General features: G+C 45.7%; 1 protein-coding gene across 6 annotated transcripts in view; it reads right to left on the bottom strand.

Moving 5' to 3' along the window:
- RANBP3 (RAN binding protein 3) overlaps positions 1-23155 on the bottom strand; it is a 183288-nt gene that overhangs the window by 14837 nt on the left and 145296 nt on the right. For all 6 annotated transcript variants that reach the window (XM_074939879.1, XM_074939881.1, XM_074939880.1 and 3 more), the window contains 2 exons: positions 21397-21517; positions 14901-15043 (listed from right to left, as the gene is read on the bottom strand). In XM_074939879.1, the coding sequence (XP_074795980.1) occupies positions 14901-15043; positions 21397-21517 (264 nt within the window). The remainder of the gene's footprint in view (positions 1-14900; positions 15044-21396; positions 21518-23155) is intronic.

Below are 23155 nucleotides of genomic sequence, written 5' to 3'. Positions count from 1 at the left end.
CTTTCCCTATTTTAGACTCTGATCCTACCTCATTTTCACTGGCATTCATTATTTTAGACGTCCAATCACCACCAACCTTCTTGGTGAAAACCGAAACAAAGTCATTAAACACCTCTGCCATTCCCACATTTTCTCTTATTGTCTTTCCCCCCCTCATTGAGTAACGGACCTATTCTGTCCTTAGTCTTCCTCTTTCTTCTAATGTATTTGTAGAATGTTTTCTGGTTTCCTTTTATGTCCCTAGCTAGTTTGATCTCATTTTGTGCCTTGGCTTTTCTAATTTTGTCCCTACATACTTGCTTTAATTTGCTCCTTCAGATGGAAAGCTCTTACCTATAATGAATCAAGAATCACACCAGTGAACATAATCTTTTGTGACAGCGTGAGAAGAGACTCTTTTTTATTGATGAGAAGATGTAGGGTTCTGAACAAAGAATGAGTAACCTGAATGGCTTTCTGTAATTCTTTGGAGGGAGCCTTCAGAAGAAAATCATCTATGTAATGAAAGATGGAAATTTCCTGTCTTCTCAGGTGTGCTGCTACTGGAGCCAGGCATTTGGTAAAGACTCCGGGTGCTGTAGAAAGGCCAAAGGGTAGGAATCTTTACTAGAAAAGGTCTGAACCAACAGAAAAAAACAGGTATTTTTGATGCAAGGATCTTATTGAAATATGAGACTCTAGATTGGTTCGCTGCTCTTGATCTCAAAGTGGACAGGGAGGGAATAATCAGTTACCATCCTGACCTGAAACTTCTTGATGACCTTGTTTAAAGTTCTGAAGTCTAGAATTCGTTTGAGACCTCCATTCTTTTTTGGGATTAGAAAATACCAGGAGTAAAAAAATCAAATGTTCCTTTATTCTAACAGAACTTCTTCTATAGCCGCTGCACGTGCTTGTGAGAAGGGTCCCTAAAAAGGGCGCAAGGGAATTTTGCATGGAGGAAAGAATTTGAACTGGAAGGTATAAACTTTTTTTTACTGCACCTAAACCCAATCTGTCCAAGACAATATTTATCCATGTGCTGTAGAAATGAGTGTTTCCAAAAACGTGGGTAGTATTGACAGAAACAGATTTGAAGCTTTTGTTCATCACATCAAACCCAAGGTCTGACATTATGAAGATACAATCGAGGAGTTCTTCATCCTCATCCTAAGCTTGGAGGGTATTTTCCTCTCCTGCATTTGAGAGGATGTCTGTCGTTGCTGATAATAAGGTTGCCTCTTATGGGTATAAGAAGAAGAGGAAGAAGATGGAAAGGAATGTTTATGGTATCTGAACACAGATGCAGATGTCATTCTACGAGAAGGAAGTAGTAACCCAGAAGATCTTATATTGGAGCATGGGTTCTTCATTTTCTCCAGAACTTCATCAGTTTTTGCACTAAAGAATCCATCTCCTTCAAAAAGGTAAATCCTCAGTTTTTGTCTTAATTTCCATAGGGAAAGATGAAAATCATAGCCGTGCATGTCTGATGAGAGCTATAACTGATGCCACAAATCTTGGTGCAGTCTCAGAAATGTCAAATGATACCCTAAAGTAGGTATAGTCAATAGGCAGATCGCGGGCCAAATCTGGACCACCAGACTTTTTTGAGCAGACCGCAAAATCTTTTTATTTACTTATAATCATCATTGTTATTGCTGTGTGAAAAAATGTTTCTCTGGAGTCAGGACCTTGACTATATCTTGATCAAGACATGGGAATCTTGACAAAAAATAATTGACTACTCCCGACCTAACGGCATGTTTTGCCACATTCTGGCTGATCTTTATGAGAGTGACTGTTAGTCTTCTCTGATTTTCTGGGACATTCTTGGTTAAGACTGATATCTTCTCCCACAAGTGAAATTGGCATTTGGCCTTTACTGCTTGATAATTGGCCACATGCATGTTTAAAGAAGCTGATGAAATAATTTTCTTCCTACAGAGTCCAACTTTTTTCCTTCTTTATCACAAGGAGTTGAGTGCTGAAGACCTGACCTAGATCTCTGAACTGATGCTACTACCACAAGAGAATTAGGTTGAGGGTGTACATGAAAACAGGAAAATTTTTCCTGTGGGACCTAATATAGTTTATCTGCCTTTTTTGAAATTGATTCACATGAAGATGGGACAAGAGAGATTTTGCTGATTACCAGAGACCTCCCAATATGGGCAATGAAATTGTACTCTTTGCAGTAGAACACAAAATATCAAAAATTGGATGGGTGGCTTTTTCCAAAGCTACTGATGGTAATTTTAAAGTTAATGCCATTCTATCCACTAGCTCAAGAAACTGAATTAAGTTCTCAGAAGGAGACAATACTGTAGCTACACCTCCATTTTCCTCAGGAGATGAGCCACTGTCCAGCTCCATATTTTACTGTTGAAATTCTTGTAGAGGAGACGTTCTCTGATGCTCCTCCTCAAATAATGTCTCCTGTGGGCAAGATTGGGAACATTCTCTTGGGGTAAGATCTGGACCCTTCAGTTTGGTAAAAGATGTATTGGCATGGAAGATTCATGCTTCCTGGAGTGATAATAGTAAGTTGAGGGTTGGTCAATATGAGCAAGGAACCCAATTCTGGCAGTCACCCCAATCCTATCTCACATCCCTTGTTTGGAACACAGGTACCAAGAAGGGAAATTCTTATCTGAAAATGGTCAGGTTGTAGGCATACTTGTGGGAACAGGCTCTACATCTTATAGTGAATTCGATCCCGCATCCAATACTGAAGCTGCAGGTGAAATGACAGCAGTAGGAAACTGGGTCATGTAGAATGGTGACAAATCTTTTAACACTCCATTTGGAGTAATAGGTGGTGGAATAGGTACTGGAGATTCTCCACTTTTGGTGTCATAGAATTATAGAATATCAGGGTTGGAAGGGACCTCAAGAGGTCATTTAGTCCAACCCCCTGCTCAAAGCAGGACCAATCCCCAATAAATCATCCTAGCCAGGGCTTTGTCAAGCCTGACCTTAAAAACCTCTAAGGAAGGAGATTCCACCACCTCCCTCGATAACCCATGCCAGTGCTTTGCCACCTTCCTAGTGAAAAAGTTTTTGCTAATATTCAACCTCAACCTCCCCCCCTGCAACTTGAGACCATTACTCCTTGTTCTATCATCTGGTACCACCGAGAACAGTCTAGATCCCTCCTCTTTGGAACCCCCTTTCAGGTAGTTGAAAGCAGCTACCAAATCCCCCCTCATTCTTCTCTTCTGCAGACTCAGTAATCCCAGTCTCCTCAGCCTCTCCTCATAAGTCATGTGTTCCAGTCCCCTAATCATTTTTGTTGCCCTCCGCTGAACTCTTTCCAATTTTTCCACATCCTTCTTGTAGTGTGGGGCCCAAAACTGGACACAGTACTACAGATGAGGCCTCACCAATGCCAAAATAGAGGGGAATGATCACGTCCCTCGATCTGCTGGCAATGTTCCTACTTATACAGCCCAAAATCCTGTTAGCCTTCTTGGCAACAAGGGCACACTGTTGACTCATATCCAGCTTCTCGTCCACCATAACCCCTAAGTCCTTTTTTGCAGAACTGCTGCCTAGCCACTCGGTCCCTACTCTGTAGCAGTGAATGGCATTCTTCCGTCCTAAGTGCAGGACTCTGCACTTGTCTTTGCTGAACCTCATCAGATTTGTTTTGGTCCAATCCTCTAATTTGTCTAGGTCCCTCTGTATCCTATCCCTACCCTCCAGTGTGTCTACCACTCCTCCCAGTTTAGTGTCATCTGCAAACTTGCTGAAAGTGCAATCCACGCCATCCTCCAGATCATTTATGAAGATATTGAACAAAACCGGTCCCAGGACTGACCCTTCGGGCACTCCGCTTGATATCAGCCGCCAACTAGACATGGAGCCATTGATCACTACCTGTTGAGCCCGATGATCTAGCCAGCTTTCTATCCACCTTATAGTCCATTCATCCAGCCCATACTTCTTTAATTTGCTGGCAAGAATACTGTGGGAGACCGTGTCAAAAGCTTTGCTAAAGTCAAGGAATAACACGTCCACTGCTTTCCCCTCATCCACAGAGCCACTTATCTTATCACAGAAGGCAATTAGGTTAGTCAGGCATGACTTGCCCTTGGTGAATCCATGCTGACTGTTCCTGATCACTTTCCTCTCCTCTAAGTGCTTCAAAATTGATTCCTTGAGGACCTGCTCCATGATTTTTCCAGGGACTGACGTGAGGCTGACATGTCTGTAGTTCCTCGGGTTTTCCTTCTTCCCTATATTTGCCTTTTTCCAGTTGTCCAGGACCTAGCCCGATCACCATGAGTTTTCAAAGATAATGGCCAATGGCTCTGCAATCACATTCGCCAACGTCTTTAGCACCCTCGGATGCTAAAGCACATCCGGCCCCATGGACTTTTGCTCGTCCAGCTTTTCTAAATAGTCTTGAACCACTTCTTTCTCCACAGAGGGCTGGTCACCTCCTCCCCATACTGTGCTGCCCAGTGCAGTAGTCTGGGAGCTGACCATGTTCGTGAAGACAGAGGCAAAAAAAAGCAATGAGTACATTAGCTTTTTCCACATCCTCTGTCACTAGGTTGCCTCCCACATGCAGTAAGGGGGCCACACTTTCCCTGACCTTCTTCTTGTTGCTAACATACCTGAAGAAACCCTTCTTGTTACTCTTAACATCTCTTGCTAGCTGCAACTCCAGGTGTGATTTGGCCATCCTGATTTCACTCCTGCATGCCTGAGCGATATTCTTATACTCCTCCCTGGTCATTTGTCCCATCTTCCACTTCTTGTAAGTTTCTTTTTTGTGTTTAAGATCAGCAAGGATTTCACTGTTAAGCCAAGCTGGTCGCCTGCCATGTTTACTATTCTTTCTACACATCGGGATGGTTTGTTCCTGCAACCTCAATAACGATTCTTTAAAATACAGCCAGCTCTCCTGGACTCGTTTCCCTCTCATGTTATTCTCCCAGGGGATCCTGCCCATCAGCTCCCTGAGGGAGTCACAGTTTGCTTTTCTGAAGTCCAGGGTCTGTATTGTGCTGCTCTCCTTTCTTCCTTGTGTTAGGATCCTGAACACGACCATTTCATGGTCACTGCCTCCCAGGTTCCCATCCACTTTTGCTTCCCCTACTATTTCTTCCCGGTTTGTGAGCAGCAGGTCAAGAAGAGCTCTGCCCCTAGTTGGTTCCTCCAGCACTTGCACCAGGAAATTGTCCCCTACATTTTCCAAAAACTTCCTGGATTGCCTGTGCACCGCTGTATTGCTCTCCCAGCAGATATCAGGGTGATTGAAGTCTCCCATGAGAACTAGGGCCTGCGATCTAGTAACTTCCGTGAGTTGCCAGAAGAAAGCCTCGTCCACCTCATCCCCCTGATCTGGTGGTCTATAGTAGACTCCCACCACGACATCACCCTTGTTGCCCACACTTCTAAACTTAGTCCAGAGACTCTCAGGTTTTTCTGCAGTTTCATACTTGAGCTCTGAGCAGTCATACTGCTCTCTTACATACAGTGCAACTCCCCCACCTTTTCTGCCCTTCCTGAACAGCTTATATCCATCCATGACAGTACTCCAGTCATGTAAGTTATCCCACCAAGTCTCTGTTATTCCAATCACATCATAATTCCTTGACTGTGCCAGGACTTCCAGTTCTCCCTGCTTGTTTCCGAGGCTTCTTGCATTTGTATATAGGCACTTAAGATAACTCCCTGATTGTCCTGCTTTCTCAGTATGAGGCAGGAGTCCTTCCCTCTCGTGCTCTCCCGCTCATGCTTCCTCCCGGTATCCCACTTCCCCACTTACCTCAGGGCTTTGGTCTCCTTCCCCCAGTGAACCTAATTTAAAGCCCTCCTCACTAGGTTAGCCAGCCTGCTTGCGAAGATGCTCTTCCCTCTCTTTGATGGGTGAAGCCCTCTCTGCCTAGCAATCCTTCTTCTTGGAACACCATCCCATGGTGAAAGAATCCAAAGCCTTCTCTCCGACACCACCTGCATAGCCATTTGTTGACCTCCACGATTTGACAGTCTCTACCTGGGTCTTTTCCTTCCACAGGGAAGATGGACGAGAACACCACTTGCACCTCAAACTCCTTTATCCTTCTTCCCAGAGCCACGTTGTCTGCAGTGATCCGCTCAAGGTCATTCTTGGCAGTGTCATTAGTGCCCACGTGGAGAAGCAGGAAAGGGTAGTGATCCGAGGACTTTATCCCTCAGATCCCTTTGTCCCGAGGACTTTATCCCTTGGATCCCTTTGTCCCGAGGGCTTTATCCCTTGGATCCCTTTGTCCCGAGGGCTTTATCCCTTGGATCCCTTTGTCCCGAGGGCTTTATCCCTTGGATCCCAAGAACAGTTGGATCTGTTAGTAGCTGTGGGTCCAAGTGAATCCATATCATGACATTAGTGTGCTGCTGAGTTGATGTGTGCAGATCCAGTGATCTTTCCTTTTGATCTGTATCTCTAGAACAATCTATAGGTCTACTGTCTTTTGGTCTTGGATCCACATGTGAACAGTCTGATGAACTACCAGAGGTATGTTTTAATTTAGCTTCCATTTGCCTCTGAACTGAGGTAGCCAGTTCTGGTAAGTTACTCGGACCCTTATGACAACTGACTGAAACTGGTTCCACAGAAAAATGTATTAATTTTGGAACTGGATCCGAAAGCTTAGGAACAGTCCGATTTGAGAATTTGGAACTGGAGCTTGGTGTCAACGCAGAAGCTTTCGTTGTTGCAATTTTCTTGGATCCGGATGTAGTCTGAGCTGATTCAAGCCACCTCTCCTTATTTTTGGATCCTTTAGAGTTCTCAGATCCCAGAGGCTTAACAGAAAGGCCTTTTATAACGAAAGGGCCTGAAGTCTGTTGTGTCTCTCTTTCAGACCTGAGGTGTGAAAGTGCTACTGATAGCTCAACGTGCTGGGGAATAGTTCTTCCCCAAACACTTTAGACATTAAACTGGTGCATCAGATGCAGGGAAGACTGCTGGGCAAGATGGGCACCACTTAAACCCTTGTTTCTTCACAAGGGATCGGCCATACCAAACAATAAAATTATTCCTTGCAACTATGGTCTAGTCTAAATCTAGCCTAATTTATCCTAAAACTAACTAGCCAGAGACTACTATCTTTAAAAACTATTAATAGATAAAGGCACCATCTACCAGTGGCTCTGAGATCCAGTGGGTCACGTCCTGTTGCTGCTGCAGTTGGAAGGAACTGAAGCAGCAATGGTGTGATGTCCCCTTTATACCCATGCCCCCAAAACATGCTCCAGCCCCAAACAGGGAAGGCAGAGGAGCATGCATGCCTAACAGGCACTACTACTAGAAGGTCTACTGTCCTGCTGCACCTGTCAGCACAAATCCCCAAAGTGCGAACAGACGCTCAAAGGAGAATTTTAATGATCATTTCAATGAATTTATGAGGTACAGAAACAAGCTTCACTGGTCTGTAATTGCCTGGACCACCCTTGTGCCTTTCTTAAATAAAGCTACAACATTTGCTACCCTCTAAAACTCTAATATAGCAGCTCATTTTAATGAGCAATTGTATATTTTTGCTAGCAACTCAGACACTTTGTTCTTCCTTCAGCGCTCTTGTGGATAGATCAGCATGAATGCATATAAACAGCAGTTTTCAGAAAACTACTCACCACCTTGTTTCACTAATAAGCCAGATACCTTGGTTTTTCCAAAAGTATGCTCTGATTATGGGTCAAGGAAATGAAAAGAGTACAAAATGTCCGGTCCCAACAGCCACTGGAATGTTTAAATCTGATCTGTAATGCTTGAAAGACATAGCAATTTCTTGACAGTAAATATAGCCTCTTTCATCTTCCACGGTCACAAAACCCAGCATCAGTGTCCCTGGAAAGGACTTCTTCTCATTAACCACTATCTCACAGGGATTCTTTCATGCCCTGATGAACTTGAACTATCTGCCTCAGTTCTTATGACACTAGGTCCCCATACACGAGCAGTCACTCTCCAGAGAGCAAGTGTAAAATTAAGCCCAAGAACCTAGCTCTGTGCATAAGGGCATTAAGTCCAATGACACTTTCCATTCTACAGGAACTTTGATAAATACAACGTATGTACTCAAAATGCCCCAACCCAAAGTATTTGCTTGGCTTGTACCTTCCTCCATCAATCACTAGAAATGACCAGCTTTGGCCTGACACGGCATTTACAGTAAGAGCATCCATGAATCACATTTCAGGATTCTAAGGGCCACTGTTTGGACAATCCTGCTTAGCAAAGCAACCTTACAATGCACAGGACTTCAGTCAAACAAGTATGCTTTTACTTCTTTTTTCCCCCTTCCATAAATAATGTCTTTGACAATGAAAAGGGCTGTCAGTGTCCTTTTTATGGAGGAAAGGGGAGAGACGGGAGCAATTTAAGAAAAGGAGAAGTTACTCACTTCTGCAGTAACTGTAGTTCTTCGAGATATATTCACTATGGGGGCTTCACTTCAGGTGTGTGAGCGCCCTAAGCACCTTCGATCAGAGATTTTCGTTAGCAGCGTCTGCGCATGTATCTGATGCATCCTTGTGCTGTGCACTGAGGCTACATAGGGCTGCATGGGCAATCCACTCTCAGTTCCTTCTCTAATGCAAAGTCTCTCAGAGGGAATGCAAAAGCAGAGGGGATGGAGGGTAGTGGAGCACCCATAGGGAAACATCTCAAAGAACTACAATTATTGCATGGGGTGAGCAACTTCTTCTTTGAGTAGTGTCCCTATGGATGCTCCATTTCAGGTGATTCCCAAGCAGTGTCTTCCTAGGGATGAGAGCTTCAGAATTGGGTCCAGAACTGAAAACAACTGCATCACCAACTGCCACTTTGGTTCTAGAGGCATGGGCAAAGGCAATGCTTACGGAAGGTATATATTGAAGATCATGTAGCGGCTCTACAGATCACAGTTACTGGAACATATTTAAGTAATGCCATAGATGTTCACTGCAACCTTGTAGAGTGGGCTATCACCTAAGAAGGAGGTTGAATGCTGTCTGCCTCAAAACATGCAATAATACACTCCGAGATCCATCTTGATAGCATGTGAGTGGAGACTGTGGATCCTGTCAATCTGTCTGCAATGGAAACAAATGGACTAGGAAACATCCAAAATGATTTAGTCCTAGCTAGATAGACGGCCAATGCTCGTCTGACATATAAGGTATGGAAGGAAGCCTCCTGTCTGCAATTATGCTTTTTTTGGGGAGTTCGGGGAATGGTAAATGAATGGTCAGAATAAGATGAAACTTGGGTGACACCTTATGTCAGGAGTGGCCTACCTGGGGCTCCGGAGCCACATGTGGCTCTTCAGAAGTTAATATGCGGCTCCTTGTCTAGGCACCGACTCCGGGGCTGGAGCTACAGGTGCCAACTTTCCAATGGGCTGGCGGGTGCTCACTGCTCAACCCCTGGCTCTGCCACAGCCCCTGCCCCCACTCCACTCCACTCCTTCCCGCGCCGTCCCCTGAGGCTGCCATGCCCTCACTCCTCCCCCTACCCCCAAAGAGCCTCCTGCATGCCACACAACAGCTGATCAGGAGGCACTGGGAGCGGGGAGTGGAGCTGATGGGGGGCTGCTGATGTATTACTGTGGCTCTTTGGCAATGTACATTGGTAAATTCTGGCTCCTTCTCAGACTGGCCACTCCTGCCTTAGACAGTAATTTAGCCTGTGGATGTAACAAAACCTTGTCCTTCCAGAAAACCGTGCAAGGAGGGTCTGCCATTAAGTCCCCAACTTCTGACTCTTTGGACGATGTGATACCCACCAAAAAGGCAATCTTCAGACACAAGTTCAGTAAGAAGCAGGTTACCATCAGTTCAAAGGGAGGTCTTGTGAGATATGTAAGAGCTATCCTAAACTGGAGTGAGGACTTTCACTTGAGGAAAAAGGTTCCTCAATCCTTTGATGAACCTTACATTTGTTAGGTGAGCAAGCACTGAAAACCCTTTCACTGGGGAAATGAACGTTGCTATGGCAATCAAGTAAACTGCAACCAAGTTAGATGATAATCCTGTCTTCCTCAGTTGCAGCAGGTAACCAAGATAATGGAGACTGAGGAAGAGTCAGGTGTGAGTCTTTGAAGTTCACACCAATGGCTAAATCTTTTCCTCTTTTAAGGTAATTATTTCAGGCAGATTCTTTCCTACTGTTTAACAACACCTGCTGTACCTCCGCAGAACAGGTAGACTCTAACCCTGCAAACCACCGAGGAGCTACATCTTGAGGTGGAGAACTCTTAGATTGGGATGAAGTAATTGACCAGAGTCTTGGGAGATGAGATGAGGGATGATCAGAAGCTTGATTGCTGGAGAGGGGGACAGGTGAAACAGGTAAGGATACCATGCCTGTCCTGTCGGATTTTGTTCACCACCTTCAGTATCAGACGTGTTGGGGGCAAAACATACAGAACATCCCTTCGTCTCTGGCATTGGAAGGCATCCCTCAGGGAACTATGGCCTCGACCCCGTCATGAACAGAATATACAAAACTTCCTGTTGATGGAGGTGGTGAAGAGGTCCACTTCCGGAAATCCCCAAGTTTGAAATATGCCCTGGAGGGTAAAAGAGTCCAACTCCCATTTGTAGTCCTGGGAAAAGTGTCTGTTAAAAGCATCGGCCCGGTATTTGGAATACTAGAGAGGTACACTGCCGAAATATCAGAGGGGTAACCGTGTTAGTCTGGATCTGTGAAAACAGCAGAGTGTCCTGTGGCACCTTATAGACTAACAGACGTATTGGAGCATAAGCTTTCATGGGTGAATACCCACTTTGTCGGATGCATGAAATATGTATTTGATGGATTATGTACCAGTTCTTCAGCTTTATTATTTCAACGCACAGAGAGGGGATCTTGCTCCTCCTTGACAGAAAACATGCAGGCCACATTGTCAGTCATGATCCTGATTAACTTGTCCCTGATGAGAGGCAGAAAGTGAAGGCAGGAATTTCTGACCACCCTAAGTTCCAACAAGTTGATGTGGAGACTGGTTTCTTGAGGTGACCATTTGCCCTGGATAGTATGAGTGCTGAGATGTGCTCCCCATCCCAACAGAGATGCGTCCGTTGTTACAGTGACCATTGAGAACTCCTGCATCAGTGTTGTGATAATCTTTCTACCAGTTTAGGGAATCTTTCACCTGGTGGGGAACCAAAACCTGTTTGTCTAAGTTGTGTCTGTTTGGTGAGTAGACTGCTCTGAGCTACCCCTGGAAGCAACAAAGGCATCATATTGAATGATCTGTTACCACAGTGCAGGCTGCCATGTGACCTAGGACCTGAAGACAGTTTCTCACTGAGGTTTGAGGGCTCTCTTGAATACTCCTGACAAGATCTGGCAGTGTACCAATCTGTCCATGGGAAGGTAGGTCCCGGCTACCAACAAATCGAAGGATGCCACATGAACTGTATTTTCTGTACAGGGGTCAACATGGATTTCTTGACATTGAGCCAGAAACCTAGTTTCATGAACAGAAAAAGGTCCCTCTGCGTGGCTCCCAGCACTTCTTCATAAAACTGACCCTTGAACAGCCATTGTCAAGGTACAGGAACACTAGAATTGCCTCACTTACCACTAGAACCTTTGAAAACACTCTCGGCACCAAGGAGAGTCTGAAAGGAACCACCTGGTATTGAAAATGATCCTGACCTATAATAATATCTTCTGTGAGATGGGGGTCTCACTATATGGAAATATGAGTCTTGTAGGTTGAGGGTGAAAAGCCAATCCCTTGAATTTAATGAAGGACTTCTAGCTCCCAGAGTCACCATCCTGAACTTCTGAGACTTTACAAATTTGTTTAGGAGCCTTAAATCTAAAATTGGTCTCCATCCTCTGTACAAGAAAGTACCTTGAGTGGAAAACTTTTCCCTTGCGTAGAGGAGGGACAGGCTCTGTCACTCCTAAATGAAGAAATGGGTTTATTTTCAGTCCAGCAAGAGCTTGTAAGAGGGGTCCCTGAAAACAGAAGGGGGTGGAAAGGAGGCAGGGAGGTAAAGTGAATGGTGTTGCCTGATGTTACAATCTCCAAGACTCATGTCTGTAGTAATGTTTCCATAAATGCTGAAAATGGGAAAGTCAGTCTCCAAAACAGGAGGGGCAAGGGGACAAAATGTTGCAGCTAGTGAACTAAATAATGGGGACGATTTGAACCCTCAATCAAATTGTCAAAACTGGTGTCTCAATACACTACCCTTGTTGCATACTTGGGCCAGACAGATCTTCCTCTAGAACCTGTTTTGTTTTTTTCAGGTGGGGGGGAAGGGGGAGGGTTCAGTGGGTCTTTGGAAACCAGAGAACTGGATCGGACAGGATATCTGGAAGGTTTGTGATCTACCAGATTTTCTTTTCTTCATCGGTGCGTAAATTCCCAGAGATCAGAAAGTGGCCCTGGAGTCTTACAAAGTGTACAGGGATTTTTCTGTTTTCTCTGAAAACATCTTCAGACCATCGAAAGGGAGGTCCTCTACAATGCTCTACCCCTATCTAGGGAACCTGAACAGTTGGAGCCAGGATGATCTACACCAGGGGTGGGCAAACATTTTTGGCCTGAGGGCCACATCGGGGTTCTGAAACTGTATGGAGGGTTGGGTAGGGAAAGCTGTGCCTCCCCAAACAGCCTGGCCCCCGCCCCCTACCTGCCCCCCTCCCACTTCCCGCCCCCCTCAGAACTCCCGACCCATACAACCTCCCCTGCTCCTTGCCCCTGACCGCCACCTCCCAGGACCCCCTGCCTCATCTAACCCCTCATGCTCCCTGTCCCCTGACTGCCCTGATCCCTACCCACACCCCCACCCTCTGACAGACCCCCGGGACTCCCACGCCTATCCAACTCCCCCGTTCCCCATCCCCTGACCGCCCCCCCCTCCAACCAGAGCCTCAGCCCCATCCAACCGCCTCCTGCTCCCTTGTCCCCTGACTGCCCCCCAGGACCTCCTGCCCCTTATCCAACCCCCCGCTCCCCGCCCCCTTACCATGCCGCTCAGAGCGCCAGGACTGGCCGCCACGCCACCGCGCAGTCTAGAGGACCGTGGCAGGCCGGCAGCTCTTGCAGCTGCACTGCCCGGCAGGAGCTCGCAGCCCCGCTGCCCAGAGTTGTGGCGGTACGGCGAACTGAAGCTGCGGCGGAGGGAGGACAGTAGGGGAGGGGCCAGGGGCTAGCCTCCCCGGCCGGGAGCTCAAGGGCCGGGCAGGACAGTCCTGCAGGCCAGATGTGGCCCGCGGGCCGTAGTTTGCCTACCTCTGCTCTGCACCTAACTATTGCGGTAGAGACAGAATAGACCCCAGTGTATGCAAGATTTAGGGATGTTTTAAGGGATGTCTTGGCAAGCAACTGTCCCTCAAAAATGATGGCCTGAAATTGCTCTCTTTGCTCCAGTGGAAGGTGCTCAATAAGAACAATACATCTGGTATAGTAATTATATTTTGCCATGATTGCCTGGTAATTAGCGATCTGGAATTTTCAAACAACAGATGAGTAGGACTTAGTCCCAAAAGGTTCAGGCACTTCTGGTCTCTATCATACACTGTCAACCTGGTGTGGTGGTGTTTTCCCCACTCAGTCCCTGCATCAACCACCAGAGAATTAGGTGGGGAGTGGGAGAACAAACACTTGGAGTTGTTGGTGAGAACATAATACCCGTTTTATGAGGTCCTGGATTTGCTGGAAATCATCACCACTGACAGTGGTGGAGACATTACTGCTGCATCTGGTGATGATGAGTAAATGGTAGTTTGAGGGGTCGCATCCTTATATGCCCTGCCCTCCTGCTCCTCAAACATCTCCTCCTGCTGAGGCTGTAGAGGAGGAGGTTGTGTCCCTATAGTCCCAGAGGGTGGAGCTAAATGCCTTTAACAACTGTTGATGGTATGCTGCCCAGGATGACCATTGTGGGGGACCATACAGGAGAGGAGGTAGCAACCAAGGTTGTTTGTAGAGGTAGATGGTAGCTGAGATTTAGAGCACTCCAAGGTGGGCTTTGACGGAGTCAGATACTTAGGCTTGTATGATGCTGAGGAACGCTTTGGGGGAGATACCAGGTTAGCGCCAGGTCCAATGGTACTGGTTTGGAGAAGTGTCTCTCCTTGACATCTTTATTGTGTCTGGACAGTACAAAAGCACTCTCAGAGCCATGTTTGTTCTTGGAAAAGCGCCAGGATTTTCCTGCCCCACTGATATCTCTACAGTACTGGGTTGAGAGGTTGAAGTTCTGAGACCATCGACCTACAGGGAGACCAACATCTTTGTGGAGCAGGCTCCTTCTGAAAGAAGTCAGAGCTCCTCTTTCTGAGATCTTTTGAGGAGGTCTCTGGAGTCTTCCCATTTCTGGGGGACTGCTGAGCCAAGGCCTAAGGGGAGTTGGGATCCGCCCAGAGACTGCTGTACTGGGGGCGGGAAAAAGAGAGAGAGAGAGAGAGAGATTCTCTTGACCTGGCTCTGGAGTGGGGCAAAGAAAATGCTCCATCATTAGTAAGCCTCAACTTAATCTAAGCGGGGCAGTATTTGAACGCTGGCAAGCTGGGAATGCCCTCCCAACGAAAGTGTCCTCCCCCCGGGGAGGCGAGAGGGAAAAAACCTATCCTCTCAACTATTAAATTAAGCTAATCTAACCAACAAACTAGACTAGGCTAAACTAAACTAGCTAGTATAAGAAAAAAACTTTAGCCAAGGCACACTCAATGTGGACATGTTAAAGCTCCATCGCAGGCCGAGGCAGTCAAGAAGGAACTGAGGGTGGTTTGCCCATCAGTGCAGGGCACAAGAAAGCATAAGGGTCCATGTGTGGGATGAATGGACACTGCTAGTGAAAATCTCTGACTGAAGGCACGTGGGGTGCCCGCACACCTGAAGTGGAGCAACCATATGAATTCTACTTGAAGAACAACTCTTTTTGGCAGGAAAATGAGAGAGTAAACAAAGAACACTCACCGATATCAGAAAAACTTTGACTCCCTGGTCCTCTGTATCCATGGCTGTGATACGAATACTCTTTTCACTGGCTTTGTCAATCTGCATCTGAGCCCAGAGCTTGGTGTTCAGGATTAACCTGAGACTCCCCTGAGTCCGCATTACTAGAATCAACATACAAAGTAAATTAGCAGGAGACACTGGACATTTGGACATCGCAGAAGACTCCAAGAACCCTATTGTCACTTTCAGAACATTTTTTTTTTTTTAAAGGAGAGTCCTGTTTATATACAACTTGCACGGCTCTTCAAGACAAGTAGCAAAGGGGAAAAGCACTGAGAAAGCATAACTAGAAAAATCAGACTTAGGTAGATTCATAGAATATCAGGGTTGGAAGGGACCTCAGGAGGTCATCTAATCCAACCCCTTGCTCAAAGCAGGACCAATCCTCAACTAAATCATCCCAGCCAGGGCTTTGTCAAGCCTGACCTTAAAAACCTCTAAGGAAGGAGATTCTACCACCTCCCTAGGTAACCCATTCCAGTGCTTCACCACCCTCCTAGTGAAAAAGGTTTTCCTAATATCCAACCTAAACCTCCCCCACTGCAACTTGAGACCATTACTCCTTGTTCTGTCATCTGCTACTACTGAGAACAGTCTAGATGCATCCTCTTTGGAACCCCCTTTCAGGTAGTTGAAAGCAGCTATCAAATCCCCCCTCATTCTTCTCTTCTGCAGACTAAACAATCCCAGTTCCCTCAGCCTCTCCTCGTAAGTCATGTGCTCCAGACCCCTAATCATTTTTGTTGCCCTCCGCTGGACTCTTTCCAATTTTTCCACATCCTTCTTGTAGTGTGGGGCCCAAAACTGGACACAATACTCCAGATGAGGCCTCACCAATGCTGAACAGAGGGGAATGATCAAGTCCCTCGATCTACCGGCAATGCTCCTACTTATACAGCTCAAAATGCTGTTAGCATTCTTGGCAACAAGGGCACACTCTTGACTCATATCCAGCTTCTCGTCCCCTGTAACCCCTAGGTCCTTTTCTACAGAACTGCTGCCTAGCCACTCGGTCTCTAGGATTCTTCCTTCCTAAGTGCAGGACTCTGCACTTGTCCTTGTTGAACCTTATCAGATTTCTTTTGACCCAATCCTCTAATTTGTCTGTATCCTATCCCTACCCTCCAGGGCATCTCCTCTCAGTTTAGTGTCATTCACAGTAGATCCATTACTTTGCTGAAGGAATGTATAGGGGCCAGGGAGGACACCAGAATCAGCCCCAAAGTCTCTATTTATATATTACAGACTAGAGATGGAAAACTCCAGCTTCCAGAAAGCACAGGATCATTCTTTAGCATATATTTACTCATCTTTAAAGACTGTGTGTTTATCGATGCATAAGACATGGTGAGGAATTTATAAAATCTTTATATTGTATTCACTGCCAAAGAATCAGAGGGGTAGCCATGTTAGTTTGTATCCATGCATCTGAAGAAGTGGGTTTTTTTTGCCCACGAAAGCTTATGCCCAAATAAATCTGTTAGTCTTTAAGGTGCCACCGGACTCCTTGTTGTTTTTACTGCCCAAGAACTTTTACTGCATTAACAAAGTTATCTAGCAATGCCTTGTGTCTTTTTAGGACGTGAACAGTGGCTACACTAAAACCTCTTAAAATCAGGAGAGAGTTAAGATAATGTCTCCCACACCACATCTCTATACAGCCATAATTCCATCACTCTACCCCAGGGTGGGCAAACTTTTTGGCCCAAGGGCCACATCTGGGTGGGGAAATTGCATGCAGGGCCATGAATGTAGGGCTGGGTCAGGGGGTTGGGGTACGGGAGGGAGTGTGGGGTGTGGGAGGGGGTGCAGTGTGAAGGAAAGGGCTCAGGGCAAGGGGTTGGGGCAGAAGAGGGGTGCGGGGTATACAAAGGGGCTCAGGGAAGGGGATTGGGGTGGAGGGGGTGCAGCCGGGGGCAGGAGGGGTTCAGGCTCCATGGTGGCAGCGGCGCGCACCGGGGCCAGGGCAGGCTCCCTGCCTGCCTGGGCCCCGGCCCCGAGCTGCTCTGGAAAGCGACCAGCACCACGTCCCTGCAGCCCTGGGGGAGAGGGCTCCACACGCTGCCCTTGCCTGTGGGTATCTCCCCCAAAGCTCCCATTGGCCACGGTTCCCTGTTCCCAGCGAACGGGAGCTTTGGGGGAGGTATCCACAGGCAAGGAAAGTACGCTGAGCCCTCTGCTCCCCCTCCCCCAGGAGCCGCAGGGACGAGGTGCCGGCTGCTTCATGGCAATCCTGCAGGCCAGATCCAAAGTCCTGAGGGGCCAGATCTGGCCCGTGGGCCATAGTTTGCCACCCCGTTCTCTCTCTTGTAGCTGGCAATAGGCATTGGGGCCAAACCTGACCCATCCCTAACAACAACATCTGCCACTTCTGTGTTGTGCTGGGTGGGTCCAACCCAATTCTATACCATCAAGACCTCTGATGTACTTGCTGCCCCCTCACTGTGTTAGAGGGAGCTGTGTTGATCCAGGCATTAGCTGCAGCAAATTGCCAGAGCTCACCCTGCCGACTGAGGAGCAGTGCAGCTGCAATTAGAAGAATCAGGGCAATCTAATTTCTGGGCTCTGCTATGCAGGAGGTCCAGGTACACGATCATGATCACAATGGCCCTTCTTGATTCTAAAAATCTAAAAATGTATGAAGGAGTCAAATATCTATAAGGTTGGGGAGCTGCTGGAACGTCTACCACTGTCCCATCCAGAGGCAGACATTTCATTGGGTATGTTGAGAAGATAGGGGAACACAAGAGTGCTTCATCCCCTTCTGACACTCTCTTGCATATTCACAGTGCCTATCAGAACCCCACATCCACACTGGCATTCATACACCTTCCCTGTCCTCTGCAGCACTACTGTTCTGGGGAATTCTAGCAATCTCGTGGTCCACCTCAAAGCTCCACAAGGCTCAGTCAGGGATAGTCCCAGGCAGACTGCGAAGAGCTAAAAAAAGATCTCACAAAACTGGGTGACTGGGCAACAAAATGGCAGATGAAATTTAATGTTGATAAATGCAAAGTAATGTACATTGGAAAACATAATCCTAACTATACATATACAATGACGGCATCTAAATTAGCTGTTACCACTCAAGAAGGAGATCTTGGAGTCATTGTGGGTAGTTCTCTAAATTCATCCACTCAATGTACAGCGGCAGCCAAAAAAGCAAACAGAATGTTGGGAATCATCAAGAAAGGGATAGATAATAAGACAGAAAATATCATACTGCCTCTATATAAATCCATGGTACGCCCACACCTTGAATACTGCCTGCAGATGTGATCACTCCATCTCAAAAAAGATATATTGGAATTGGAAAAGGTTCAGAAAAGGGCAACAAAAATCATTTGGGGTATAGAACGGCTTCCGTATGAGGAGAGATTAATAAGACTGGGACTTTTCAGCTTGGAAAAGAGTCAACTAAGGGGGGATATGATAGAAGTCTATAAAATCATGAGTGGTATAGAGAAAGTAAATAAGTGTTATTTATGCCTTCTCATAATACAAGAACAAGGGGCCACAAAATGAAATTAATAGGTAACAGGTTTAAAAAAACAAACACAAGAAAGTATTTTTTCACGCAACGCACTGTCAACCTCTGGAACTCCTTGTCAGAGGGTGTTGTGAAGTCCACTACTATAACAGGGTTCAAAAGGGAGCTAGATAGATTCATGGAAGATAGGTCCATCAATGGCTATTAGCCAGGATGGGCAGGAATGGTGTCCCTAGCCTCTGTTTGCCAGAAGCTGGGATTGGGTGACAGGGCATGGATCACTTGATGATAACCTGTCTGTTCATTCCCTTTGGGGCACCTACCATTGGCTACTGTCAGAGGACAGGATACTGGGCTTGATGGACCTTTGGTCTGACCCAGTATGGCCGTTCTTATAGCTGAAGGGGAGGTTCCAGAAGGAATTCTTAGGACAAGGATGAACAGCTGTTAATATCTGGCAAGTCTGAGGTTTATCTTGAGTAACTAAAGTGGTCAAATGTAGGTCAGGCTTAGTTAGCTTCTCTTCACTAAGCCTAACCTAAATTTGATATTTATCCTACTCAAGACAAGGCCTAAGAGTTCCCACTTCCCACCATTACTTTAATACTTTCTCCTCTCCTTTGCATACTCAGGAAGAACAGTCTCATGATCTCTGACAAGGCCAAGCCATGGCATTGTTTGAATAGGACAGGGTTAAAGTTGGGGAGTGAAAGGTTGTGGTGTATGAGACGTTACCTTAACTCTGTATTTTCTGGTTTTCCAAAGTTTAAGTTTAGCCACCCTTTGGGGTGACTGAGTGAAATTTAATGGGCTGTGATATACAGGAGGTCAAACTAGATGCTAATAGCCCCTTTTGGACTTACTCTGTGACTCTATTCAAATTCTGGAAGGGTACAAGGCAGTGCTTGGCAACCTTAAGCCTGTGCTAACAACATTTGTTGGCAACGAATTCCCTTTTAAAAAAAAGAAAGATAGGGGTAGTAATGAGAAGGGCATGACTGATGGGCATCCGTTGTGGTGGTTTCTTGGGCACACCTTGCTACCAACTAATCTATCAGCTCTGCTCGCCTCAGTGGCCTCTTCATACTCTTCGTCAGATTGAAGGGCCACAGGGAGGAGGAAAAAAGGTCCAATCTGATCAGGTAATCACAGGATGGTGCAGATTAGTGCCATAGTTTGAGCCACAGACAAGTGCAAAAAAAGTTACAAAAATTGGAAAATTTTATTGATCAATCTCATCTCCCACTCTAGGTATTGTATCTCAGGATCCACTTAACTAAGTTACCCAAATGTGTACAGCTAATTGCTACCCCATGGCCCAATGAGGCACAGCAATTTACTAAACACTATGACTACACATGTGGATTTTAGAGCACTTTGATTTATTTTTCAATCATTAAACAAGCTCTGCTCAACCTAGTCACTAATGCGCCTTTATTATATCAAGGAAGAGAAAAGTACACTATATATGACTTAATCCACAGTTAGCTGTTTAAGAAACAGCCGCAGCCTAATGCACAGATGTCAACAACTTTAAGCAGCTACATTATATACCCCCACAAAATATGCAGCCGCATAGCAATGCCACGGAAGCAGGAATGATATTTTCTACCCTAAATCAAGCTGTACTTTTAGTTTACACATTAGCAACCAGAGGGAAACCTGGGAGAAGGCTGATATTAGGAGACAAAGTTATAGAGTCGTGTTTTTCTATAGATGTAAATATGAGGTTAAGTGATTAGATATACACGATATTATAAGAACTTCTAGCCGCCAATATTCCAATTACTGAAGCCTGCTTGATTTTAAAGGACAAACATTCCACAGAAATAACTATGTTCTTTATGCTTTTAGGAATGTGTTACCTGCAGTGGGATAACAAGCAGCTTGGCGATCAGTGCACCAAATCTGCAAAGAGATTCCCCTCTTCGCTTTAGGAAATCTACACTAGATCTGTCCAAAATCCAGGATTTCTGGCTCATAAGCAAACTGGAAATTCCCAGAAATATTTGTTTCAGAAACACCAACACACGACGTTTCAGAAATGCAATTTGCTCCCTGGAACCAGCAGACAGTGAGTGAAATTGTATGCTGTGTTATAGACATGTCAGTCCCTAGATAATAAAGGGACAAGGTGGATGAGGGAATATCTTTTATTGGACCAGCTTCTGTTGGTGAGAGAAGCTACAGACCTTGTCTCACTGAGTCAAACTGACATTCTTGACATTCTCAATTTCACTCAGCAGCTGCCAGGGCTCCCAGGATCTGCACCTCTGGGCAACCCTGCCAGGCAGACTGCCCAGTGCTATTGACCCCAAGGCTTCCTGGCCTGCTTGGCACCCCAGGGAGCCAGCTGGCCCAGGAGTCTGAAGCCCTGGGATAGTCCACTTGGCTGGGCTGCCCTAGAGATGCAGACCCTGGGAGCCAATCCCAGGACTCCTAGGCTCCCAGTTTAGGCTTCTGCAGCAGTAAGCCTGGAAACCCCGAGAGTCCCCAGGGCTTTCTCATTCCTAGGCTCCACAGCAGGAAGTCTGGAAAGCCAGGTATGACAGGGTTGTCCAAGAGCCACACACCCTAGTAGCCTGGAGTCCTCTGGAGGCAGACTGCATGGCGGGGCTGCTGCAGAGCCATGGACCCAAGAAACCTGTGGTCTTCAGTCCTGGGGCAGACTGCATGGTGGCGCTCCACAGCAGGTAAGCTGGGAGGGTTCCAACTGCTTTGCAGAGAAGTTTCATGTTCAATGAACTGGTATTTTCAGACAAGCTCTAATCTGCACATTAAAGTGTAACAGAAGGGCCATCCTAGGAGACTGACATGAACTTCAAATTTTACTGCTTTTTTAAAAAAAACTGCTATGATTAGACACAGTAACCCAAAGTGGATGCCTCCAACTATCAAGGAAGCATTTTGTGGTAGTAACACTGATCATCATACCAATAATTCACTTCCCACAGCTCATCTTACCTAGTCGAGATTGTAATGTTCCATCATCTGTTGATGCCATATCATTGAGTCTCAGAAGTCCTCTACCTCTTTCCACCCAAGACTGAGAGTTCTTATCAAACACAAACAACTTGCATTGTATCTGGGGGGGAAAAAAAATGCCTTCTTGCTGAAGTTCTTTAATGTAATGGTTGACTATAATTACAGAATATATCATGATTACTGAACCAAAAATCTCCCAATCTCCATTTGAATAGATTTCAAAGGTATTCACTACAGTGAAATTTCAGGCTTCTAAAACGTGCTGGATTAATACCCTGGAAACTAAAGTCTTATATTCTCTCTGGCAACTAAAGCCCTCAAAATATACTGTGACGTTGCACTCCATATAACTTTATGAAAATATGCTAATGAGTGTGAATTTAATGTAACTGGAATATGCTTCATACAAAAGGTCTCTTGTAAGGTATCATTACAAAGCTTATAATCTACTGAGTGTGGTCATGCTATTTGTATAAAATGCATCATTCTTGTATCTGAAACTAGAAATATGAAATATAACTCTCAGGTCCTATTGTAATTATGCAAAGTGTGGGCCACTAATGGTGGTTTGGAATCTTGATGGCTCCCATCAACTAGGACAATTGCTTGTAAATGGCTTTGTTTACTTGCAAGCCTTCCTTTGAGTCAGGCCAGGAAGAATGAAGGCTTGGGGTCTCACAGGACATGTGACCATGTCACCTGGTACTGGAATCCATCTTAAACCTAGTGCTTTTCCATTCAGAAGGAGGGGTGGGGACCCAGAGAGACAAAAGATCCCTGCCTTGTGCCAAAGCTATATAAGGGGGTGGAACAGAAAAAAGGCGGTTCCAGTCATGAGAAATCCCCTAGTTACCACCTGAGCTGGAGCGAACAAGAATTGAACCAGGGGAAAGGATTGGACCCAGACTAGGAAGGAGTCCAGTCTGTGAAAGAAGCTTATTGGAACATCCCTGGGGGTGAGATTTCATCTGTAATCAGCTTCTTAATATATTAGGCTTAGACTTACGTGTTTTGTTTTATTTTGCTTGGTAATTTACTTTGTTCTGCCTGTTATTACTTGGAACCACATAAATCCTACTTTTTATATTTAATAAAATCACTTTTGCTTATTAATTAACCCAGAGTAAGTAATTAACTTACAAGTTAGCAAATAGCTAGCAAGGAGCAAATAGCTGTGCATATCTCTCTATCAGTGTTGTAGAGGGTGGACATATACATATATAAGCTTTATACAGAGTAAAACTGATTTATTTGGGGTTTGGATCCCATTGGGTGGGTGCTAGAGACAGGAGCACTTCTTAAGCTGTTTTCAGTTAAGTCTTCAGCTTTGGGGCACATGGTTCAGACCCTGGGTCTGTGCTGGAGCAGACTGGTGTGTCTGGCTCGACAAGGCAGGGTTCTGGAGGCCCAAACTGGCAGAGAAAATGGGCTCAGAGGAAGTCTCAGCACATCAGGTGACAGTCCCAAGGGGGTTTCTGTGACCGATCCCGTCACATACACTACGTTGCGTCTTTTTAAATTATGTATTTAATTTTTTAAAATGTATACATGCCATGGACTGTGTCTGATTAGGAAAGGCAAGTTGAAGAGCAAGAGCATCTTGCTCTTACAACATAAGGTGGTGTCATTTGTGGTTCTTAGAGGTTCATTCCACAGTCTCAACTAGGGAAACAGCATTGATTTGAGAAGGACTTTTTATTTTGATTGTCTGAATCCTGAAATCTAACCATAGTTCATT

This window comes from Natator depressus, chromosome 25 (genome assembly GCF_965152275.1).
Source record: "Natator depressus isolate rNatDep1 chromosome 25, rNatDep2.hap1, whole genome shotgun sequence".
Lineage (NCBI taxonomy): Eukaryota > Metazoa > Chordata > Testudines > Cheloniidae > Natator > Natator depressus.
Note: the sequence above shows the minus strand (reverse complement) of the source record. Positions and strands in the feature narration are given on the sequence as shown.